Source organism: Belonocnema kinseyi, chromosome 5 (assembly GCF_010883055.1).
Source record: "Belonocnema kinseyi isolate 2016_QV_RU_SX_M_011 chromosome 5, B_treatae_v1, whole genome shotgun sequence".
NCBI lineage: Eukaryota > Metazoa > Arthropoda > Insecta > Hymenoptera > Cynipidae > Belonocnema > Belonocnema kinseyi.
The window spans coordinates 111,912,849-111,923,193 of NC_046661.1; the positions used below are offsets into that span (position 1 = coordinate 111,912,849).

At 29.2% G+C, this 10,345-nt stretch overlaps 1 protein-coding gene across 3 annotated transcripts in view; it reads left to right on the plus strand.

Moving 5' to 3' along the window:
- LOC117173394 overlaps positions 1–2,877 on the plus strand; it is a 21,957-nt gene extending 19,080 nt beyond the window's left edge. The window contains exon 8 of one of the 3 annotated variants that reach the window (XM_033361933.1): positions 2,462–2,877. In XM_033361933.1, coding sequence (XP_033217824.1) covers positions 2,462–2,674 — 213 coding nt within the window. In that variant the 3' untranslated portion in view covers positions 2,675–2,877. The remainder of the gene's footprint in view (positions 1–2,461) is intronic. The other 2 variants (XM_033361934.1, XM_033361935.1) reach the window with 2 other exon arrangements.
- Positions 2,878–10,345: the final 7,468 nt, after the last annotated feature.

A 10,345-nucleotide genomic window follows, 5' to 3' on the forward strand; every position in this document is an offset into this window, starting at 1 on the left:
GCGTCCATTTACCTCCTAAATCACCCTTAGTTCTACCATTTAATATCCTTAAACCAAAGTCCTCACACATACCTAGTAGTTTTTTTCCTTCCGCATTTAATAAGTTGTCTTCCGAATTTCTCTCATTTGAGTAGCCTCTATTTGATTCCCCCGCGCTATATTCTACACCCCCACACTCTTCGCCTCCTCTAGCATTCAGGTCCCCCAGTATAACTATATATTCCCCTCTAGTTTGAGCCTCTTCTATAATTTTTATTAATTTGCTCTTTAGTTTAGACATTCCTACATTATTATTTACGGTAACAAACAATATATCTTTTCCTAGTGCCTTTAAATTTTTACTTTTAACACTCATACCAAACTCCCATTCTTCAATACTCATACACTTGCTTATATCTTTTTTCACTCCGATTAGATGACCTCCACTGGCTTTGCCTCTTTTTTTGACTCTTTCTGCTGGTTTTCCGCTCCAGTAAAAGTTTTTATTAAGCCTCTTCTGAAACTCCTGTAGATTGCTGTCCCCAATCCAGGTTTCCTGAAGTATTACTAGATCATATTTCTCCCAAAAATCCGACGTATCCAGCAATTTGTTACCTCCTGCTATGTTCCAAGTAATTCCCCTAATCATTCTGAAATTATTCTCTCTAGGCTCTCCAATTTTTTGGGGAACCTGGTCCATTCTGAAAGGGCTTTTCTTCCACCACTCGTTCCTCCTCGTTCCAAACAAATTCTCGATTCCCTACTTTCCACCTCATGTAACTTCTATTGGCAAATTCTCCTTTCTTCTTGCCCCTTCTCACCTCGTTATCTATTCACCTTTGGACTTCTATTTCTCTCGGCGTCAGATCAGCTTCTATCATTATTTTCGTTCCCTGCAGTCTGCTCTTCTTTTCCATTAATCTTCGTTTGGCTATCCAGGACTCCACTTTAATTAGTATGCCCCCACCTATCACTCTTAATCCTTCAATAAAAATTTGTTCACCCGTCATATCCAGAAGTACTTCTTGTATTTCCTTCTTTAGTCTTCTTATTCCTACTGCTCTGAAACCCCTCACTACTATCCAGTTTTTCCTATTTTTTCTTTCCTCTAGATCGTACCTTAATTCATTATCCCCAAGCCAACTAGGGTGTTCCATTATTTCATTTTCTTCCTGTTGGTTCTGAGTGACTTCTTCGCTTCCTGTCTCCTATTCATCCCTGCGAAGTGCATCTTCCTTTTCTCTTGGTTCAGCTACTCTCTCACTATTCGTCTCATCTTCTCCCCTCTGCAACACCCGATTTTCTGTTGATTGTAACGCTATTTTCTCCAATTCTACCACCCTTGCTTCACTAATCCTTAATTGATGTTTTAAGTTTGCAATTTCTTGCAACCATTCAATCTCTCTCTCCTTTGCCGCGAATATAACTCTGTCCTTTTCCTCACTCTCTAATATCATTCTCTGAAACTTATTTGACTGTTCCTCGCACTTATTTTGTACTTGAAAGCTCTCCAGTTTTTCCTTCTTTTCCAACCAGCTATCAATTGATTTTTGAATCACCGACTCTAGCGAATTTAAGGTGAATTCTCTGTTAGTACTAAGTGGGTCGTTACTTTCTTCGTTTAAAATTTTACTTTCATTTTCGGAAGATTTTCTTTTCCCCCCGTCTTCTGCTTTAGCGTCCGTATGTTCTTTTTCTTCCCCCCGCTGTTTCGATGTGCCCTTTTCACTAGATTCACAATTTTCTTCTACATTTGTACCCCCTGTATCTTTTGGCTCTGATGACTTGTTTTCCAGATCGTCCGGCCCCCCTTCCTCTTTCCTCCGAATGGGCGAATGAGTTAGCTTGCTGTTTTTACGAAAGGCTTCTTCTGTCAATTCTCGCCAATTCGTTCCATCCTTGTTTCCCGCTTTCCCTACAAAGACTCCATGCATTTTACACTAAGGCTATTTTTCTCCTTTACTTCTTTTTTCGGCCTCCCTCTTGCCTTTTTCTCCGTTGTTCTCGACGTTTCCACTTGAATTTCATACTCCAACCAATAATATCTTTGCTCCAACTCTGTTTGCTCGACCGGTGCTGCCCTCTTATTGTATTGGCCAGAATTAACTTCCGAATTGTCCAAATTTATCCCGCTCATCTTTGTGATATTGAACCTAACCTAGGGAGATGATGCCCACTTTTCCTTGCGAATTTTTACACATTTCCCATGAACAGAAACCTTAGATAACACTTGTTTGTCACTTTAGGCCACTTAACTTTAGTTTAGAACTCACCCGCCACCCCACCTCACTTTTTATTGGTAATAACTAACGATTCTTCCGCCGCGAATTATCCCTTCGTCTACCTTGCGTTCGCCCCTATTTATAACTCTTCTAGTTATTTAGGATTTTATTAAAACATTTTGATTTGAATCCGACATATATTACTCATGATAAAACCTTTAATTCTCATTAATATTTTTAATATTTTTTCTGTTTTCAAGTTACTCCCAAAAGACAGAACCTCCAAGTCGATGTACACTCATTTTAATTTTAAAGTTTTGGAAAAAATAGAGGAGTTTCCATTGGACCCAGAATTAAAAAGCGAATTTGTAAGAATTCGGGAATCGCATAAAGCAGAAATGAAAAAGAAAAACAAAGGCCAGAAAAGTAAGATATTATTCACCAAGGGTAAAACAAAGCATCTGAGAAATTAATATTGGAATTATTACATATTTTCTTACATAGTTTTACAGAATTAAAAAGATTTTATTTATATTTTTATTCGGCAACATTTAGTATTCGAAAATGAAGTGGATTAATTATGAAATTTCTAAAATAAGGATTGAAACAAACTTATGAATAAGTTTATCTTAAATTTGATTATTTTCGATAATTCTCTAATAAATTTAATAAAGTCTAAAATAAAGTGAGCCCTATTGTTATTACATTTTTCATGTTAGGATTAAGGATAAACAATTTAATGATATATTTGTCTTTTTTGTCGTTAAATTTCGATGAAGTAATGTTTTATTTTGCAACAGGTAGGTATTTGAAAGTATATTTTTTTATTAAAATTTGGCCGTGATAATTTTTACTACCAAATGCGTTTCACTAAATATTGTTATTTAAATAACTGATGTAAAACACAACTTTTGACTAGAATAGTAGTATATTTGTAAATTAGTTTCTTTTCAAAGAAACTAATTTTATGATTCGATCAATTATAAAATTGCCAACAATTTGAAATATCCTACACTAAAAGTACCATCAGAGGAAAATTTCCTAATTATAAAAGACCCGAATGTAAACAATTAAAAACTTGCCCTAATAATAATTAACTAAAATAAAAAATATGCTTATCAAATATTATTTTAATATTTAATAATATTTTAATTGTTTAGATTCTGTTATTTCCCTGTGTCGACAATTTTACAGTGTCGGATATTTTTTTAAGGTCGGGTATTTTCTATTATAAATATTATTATTAAATTAATATTTTCCACTATTCGGTTAAAAATTGATGTATTTTGTTGAAAATTGGTCTTTCTTTACTAAAAACGATATCTTTGTTGAAAAGTTAAGTTTTTAGCCTGAAAATTACAAATTAAAATAGCCTGTCTTCAAAAATTTGTCTTTTTGTGATAAAAATTTAATGGTTTTTGGTTGAGCTGTATTCTCTTTATTTTAAAATTCCGCCATTCCATTTAAAATTCAATTATTTTGTTCAAAAGTCATCTTTTTTGGTCAAAAATGTAACTATTTTGTTGAAAGTTCATTTAACTTTTGTATTGAGAGTTCAACTGTCTTCTAATAATTCGTCTTTTAGCTGAAAAATGCTACTGTGTAATTGAGAAGTCAAATATTTTTTTGAACATTCCACTTTTCAAGTTGATAATTCAACTTTTTTTAAAGTTGGTCTTTTTGACTTGAAAATTTAACTATTTGAATGAAGTTCAATTTTTTTTGGTTCAAAATTCATCTTAGTTAATAATTACTTTTTTTTAGTAAAACTTTAACTCTCTTTCTACAAATAAAACAGTCTTTTTAGCATAAAAATTTAACTATATGATTAAATTTTCAATGTCAAAAACAATAGTTTTAACTATATTGATTAATTTTTAACTAAATTTATGAATCTTTAACTAGGACAACTTAATTTTCCACAAAAGGTATGATTTTTCAACCAAGAAGATTAATTTATACTAAAAAAGACTATTTTTCAACACATACATACATTCTTAGCTGAAAAAGATCAATTGTCAAACAAAAATTGAGTATTTACATTTTCAGTTAAAAAATTAATATTTGACTAAAAAGATTAATTCTCAACTAAAATGATAAATCTTTACTTCTTAAATATTTACCTGAAATAGTTCAGAGAAAAATTATTCTAGAAAATCTTGATAAAACAAAATAGCATTCAATTGAAGAGATTGTTAAAGTACTGAAAGGAATTAACAAAAAGAAAACAAGACTTAAATTAACGAAAAGGAAAGTTTTTACCATTATAAAATTTCTATGCTTTTTTATTCTTACTAAATATACAGTGCATATATTTTCTCATAAAAATAAAATTGTTTATAATGTTCAAATGATTTTAATATTATAGTTCATATAGAAAAGATGTAATTATTATTATGTAGCCAAACGCTTCATTTATTTATGAAAATTGTTTGAATAATTAATCATTATTGTAAATTTGGAAAGTATCGTAGGATAAAGTTATCTTAATTTGCGCATGATAATTGTTCAAATAATTAATAAATGTTGGGAATTTTTAAATCTCAATGAGAAAGTCGTCGGAAAGATCTTCTTAGTTCATTCTGTAAAAAGTTGACCATATTTGTTACAAAATAGCCAAACTCTGAAGTTATTTATGAAAGTTGTCTAAATAATTAATGATTATTGTAAATGTGTAAAGTGTCGTAGGAAGACTTATTGGAAATACATACTTTTTCCTTCTACAAAGAAACAGTGCCTATTCCTTTCAAAATAGTCAAACTCTACATACAATCGAATTTGGATTTAGCGTTTCTGGAATTATGGTTTCCGAGAATTGCCGCCGCGCGGCGGTGATGATGAGAGCAGCTGCAGAGTTATGTGCGATGCTTACTCAGGCCTCACAAAAAAGAAGGAGACAAAACAAGAGAGAAACAAAATAGTTACGAGACTAGATTTAAATTTGTTTATAAAAATGATTGAAATAGTTAATAATTCTCGTAAATTTACAAAGTAACATAGAAAAAAGTCATCGGAAAGACATTCTCAGTTGACTCCGTAAACAAATTATGCCTATTCCTTAAAAAATAACCGATCGCTGGATATTTTTATGAACATTGTTTAAATAATTATGAATTCTTGTAAACTTAAAAAGCAACACAGAAAAGAGTCATCGACAGATATTTTTATTTGACCCCCTAGAAAAATTATGCCCATTCCTTGAAAAATAGCCAAACTTTGAATACATTTATAGAAATTGTTTAAATAATTTATAATTATTGTAAATTTGCAAATTATTGTAGAAGAGAGTTATGGGAAATATATTCTTGATTAATTCTATAAAAAAATTTAGCATATTTGTTGAAAAGTAGTCAAACTCTAAATACTTTTATTGAAATTGTTTCAATAATTAATAATTTTTGTAAATTTACAAAGCTGCACAGAAAAGAGTCATCGGAAATATATTCTTAGTGGACTCCGTAAACAAAATGTGCCTATTACTTCGAAAATATCCAAACTCTAAATGTTTATAAACATTGTTTAAATAATTAACAATTATTGTAAATTTGCAAAGTATCATAGGAAGAAGTTATTGGAAAAACGTTATTTACAGAATTCCTTAACTAATTGATCATGTGCGTTGTAATAAGGACAAGCTCCTAATTTATAAAAATTGCTTAAAAATTTGTAATTCTTGTAAACTCACAAAGCAACATCGAAAAGAGACATCGGAAAAGCATTCTCAGTCAACTGCGTAAATAAGTTATGCCTTTTACTTGAAAAATAGCCGAACTCTGAATATTTTTTTAAAGTTGATAAATTATTAATTAAATTAATAATTAAAAAATATTAAAGTTACATAACAACATTGAAAAGAGTCACCAGAAAAGCATTCTCAGTTAATTCCATGATCAAACTATGCCTATTCCTTGCAAAATAACTAGACTCTGAATATATTTATGAACATTGTTTAAATAATTAATAATTATTGTAAATTTGCAAAGTATCATAGAAAATAGTTATTGGAAAAACATTATTTATTGATTCCGTAAACAAATTAAGCCTATTCGATAAAAAAATGGCCAAACTCATAATTTATTACTGTAAATTGTTTAAATACATAAATAGCTATCTGTATTTAAAAAAATGTAAAGAGCACAGGATGAATTCATTCAAATGTTTTAAGATTAAATAAATGTTTTCAACAAACAAAAATTAGCCCCAGTCGTATTCTGCACCATCGCAGTAACTCATCAGTATTATCTTTTCGTCGATAATGTAAACAGGTGCGATAATCGTCGCAGCCAAAAGCTAGTAACGTGAAGACTGCGAATTGCGAAGCTACTTTCTAATATAGGAATGTTGAATCTTCAATTGAAATAGTTGAATTTTCAGCCAAAAGTATGAAATTTCAACTAAAGTGATGAATCTATAACTGAAATAGTTGAATTATCAACCAAAAAGATGTAGTTTCAACCAAGATGACTTTTGATGACAAGACGAATTTTCAAAAAAAAAATGCATGCATTTTCAATTATAGAGATAATTAGCAACCAAGAATTTAATAGTTGTATTTTCCATTTAAAAATCAATATTGAGCTAAAAATGATGATTTACATAATTTGATGTTGATTGTTTTTTGTCTACTAGCCTAAAATCAATATTTTTTTAACGTCGATTTTTATTTGTAAATTGTGAAAAAATTGTTCCCACGCTCCGCTGGGATTCGAACCCAGATTTTTCAGATTACCGGTCTGAACTCTTACTCACTAAGCTACAGGGAAACGAGATTAATTTCTTCACGATTTCCACAAGTTGAATTCCGACGAAATTCCTTATACTTGTAAGATTAATTTTTTAGACATTCGAATTTTTTATATTTTTTCATGTTATGGTTTTGACTAGATAAAATTCATTACATAATTTGATGTAAAATGTTTTTTGTCTACTGCTCTAAAATCAATATTTTTTAATATTGATTTTTATTTCTAAATTGTGCAAAAGTCGCCCTCGAGATCCGCTGGGATTCGAACCCAGGTCTTCCAGATTATCGGGCTGATGCTCTTATCCACCAAGCTGCGGAGAGACGAGGTTAATTTCTTCATAATCATAAATTAATAGCGTCTCTCCGTAGCTTAGTGAGTAAGAGCATCACACCGGAATTTTGAAAAACCTGGATTCGGATCACAGCGGAGCTTAAGAGCAATTTTTTCCCAATTTGGAAATAAAAATCAATATTTACAAATATTAATTAATGTAATACATTTTATCTCGTCAAAGCCATGACATCAAAATATATAAAAACGATGAATCTTTAACTAGAATAATTAAATTTTTAACCAAGAAGATTAATTTCTATCAAAAATTTAATTGGATATTTTCACTTTAACTACCAGCTAACTTCATTTCTTTGAGTATGCTGAGGGAGAAAACAATGGATAAAATGCATGGGACAAAACTTTATTTCTGTAATGTCTTCGTAAAGCATAATAATTATCATTATATTATTTCATCAAATAGTTTAAAAAATAAAAACTATTTTTCAGATAAAATAGAAAATTAAATCAAAATAAATCAATGATAATAAATATGTAAAAAATTAGTTTTTACGAAGACATTAGCAAAATAGGGCAAGAATTTACCGAATCTAATGCATTTGGTCCATTGTTTGCTCCTCAGCACTCAATCAAGTGAAATTATCTGGTGGTTAAAAGGAAAGTATCTAATACTAATACTTAAATCTGAAATTAAAAAAAAATCATTTGAACAAAAATCTTCGAAAAAATAGTTACATTGTCAAATAAAGTGACGGATTTTCAACTAAAATGGTGAGTTTTAAACAAAAAACAGGAGCTTTAAAACTAAAATGATGAATCTTTGACTAAAACAATTGAATTTTCAACCAGTTGAAAAAAATGATTAAAAAAAACCAAAAAAATGCGTATACACTCTTAAAATATACAAGAATTATTGAAATACATTCCTAATTACTTTTGATAAATCCTTATTAAAATAATGTTTATTTTATATAGGATTTCTGTTGGGAAATAGCAATTTTAACAGCAATCTACGAAAAGTATTTTAGATTGTATATTAGAATAATGAATTTGGTTACGTAAATAAGGGCACCTTTCAGTGCTTCGAGAAGTACTATGTGACTGGATTAACTTCTAAACAATTTTTTATTCATTTACTAAAATTATAAATGTGAAGATATGACTCTTATGTCAATGTTTTTGAGATTAAAAGAAACACATTTTATTCTATCATGAGACACATTCTTATATTTTATTTAAATATTTTATATATATTTTATGTTCAGAAATACGAACTTGAAAATAAAATCTGCTTACATCCAGTTTTTTGCAATTTAATAATAACCCTCTGCTGATTTATTTCAAATAGCAATAGGTGTATTATAAGCAATATCGCGAAAATTAAGAGCGACGTAGAAATATAGTTACTACCACTAAAAATGTTTAAACCTGAAAATGTTCGTTTGAGAAACAATCGTGCAACTTTGTTGAAGGAATTTGATCTCTAGCAGAATAAGGTAAGAAGTAAATACAGTTTTTTACGTCATCTAAATCTTGAATATTTAAATCCTTGATGCAACCAGTTGCAAAAAGAAATAATTGATTTTCAATTAAAAAGAAGGCATACCTTTTTTTATCACAAATAATCATTCTAAATAATTCTTAAGTTTCTTATGCATTTTACAATTACTTTTTATTGACCATAATTTATTTGTACATTAATCATTTTAAATAAGCAAGCGCAGTACGATAATCTCAACATTGGACGTGTTAGAGACGTTGATTGAGCTGACACAGGACGCCCTAGGAACGTCCCAAGGACGTGCTTGGTGTTTTTATAATTTTATGCCCACTGGAGTATTAATTATTTTTAATTCTTATAAATTTCTGTCGTCTTTTTCACACAAATAATCACTAATGGGCCATTTGAATATGTCAGGTGAATTTTTAAACAATGTTTAATTGTTTCGAAAAAATGTAACTTATTTAAAATATTATTTATTTCCAAAAAATGTCAAATATATTCGTATTTTCTGATTGAAATGTGATAGTGGGTCATTGTTTGGAGTAGGAAATTTTTATAATATTTAATTCTTCACAAGTTTAATTATTGTTTATTTACAAGATTTCTCAAAATTGACCCAGCCATTTATGAGAACGAAGTGCTATATTTTAGGTAATTTATAATAATTAAAATAATAAAAACATTAGTGGAATTTTTACTTTATTAGTACAATTTATTTATAATCATTTGAATGATAAAAAGCATAAGACAAGCTAATTTTAAAATTGACGAAAAAATTGAATGAAATTTGGAATATCTACATCTTTCCTTTAAGAAAACGCATAAGAATGGATAAAGTACGAAGATTACCTGCGAGGCCTAACAATTGTTAAACTTTTAACAGTAGGGAATTATACTGCTGAAGGAGGTATTAAATAATTATCGGACTTTAACTGCTTGATAACGAAAAATAAGTATCAAAAACAATACTTACTAAAAGCAATAAAAAATTATAGAAAACAGTTTCAAGATATCAGAAAGAAAACATCGGCTTCGGCCAAAAATAATATTCTAGATCAGCGTTGTCACAACACTGCATATAAAATGGATTTAGATTATATTTCATTATAGAATTTGAAAGTCTTTTATGAATATCAAGCTTACATACTGAAAGACACAACAAAAATATGTATTGATATATATTTACGAAAATAATCCTATTAGCTACATCTCATATTATTTATTTACATATATTTCTGAATAGAATTCTGCTTGAACGAATAAAAATTGTTTAAGCAATAACATAAAACTTTTAGAAGAATTTACTACTCCTCCAAATCATTCAATATTATATTTAATTCAGAAAATACGATTTTTTAAATTTTGTTGGAAAAATAAGGGTTTAAACAAATTATATTTGTTGAAACAGTTATAAAGTGGTTAATATATTCTTTCTATACACTATACAGTCAGAAAAATAATTGTTTATATTGTATTTTATTTCATTTTTTAAAAGTTGTAGAACAAATAGTCCGGGAGCTGGGTATGTTCCCGTATGCATTCAAGAGGCAAAAGGTAAAAACTAGTTAATCTTATGTATTTTGACCCGCTGAATCCAATGGTAC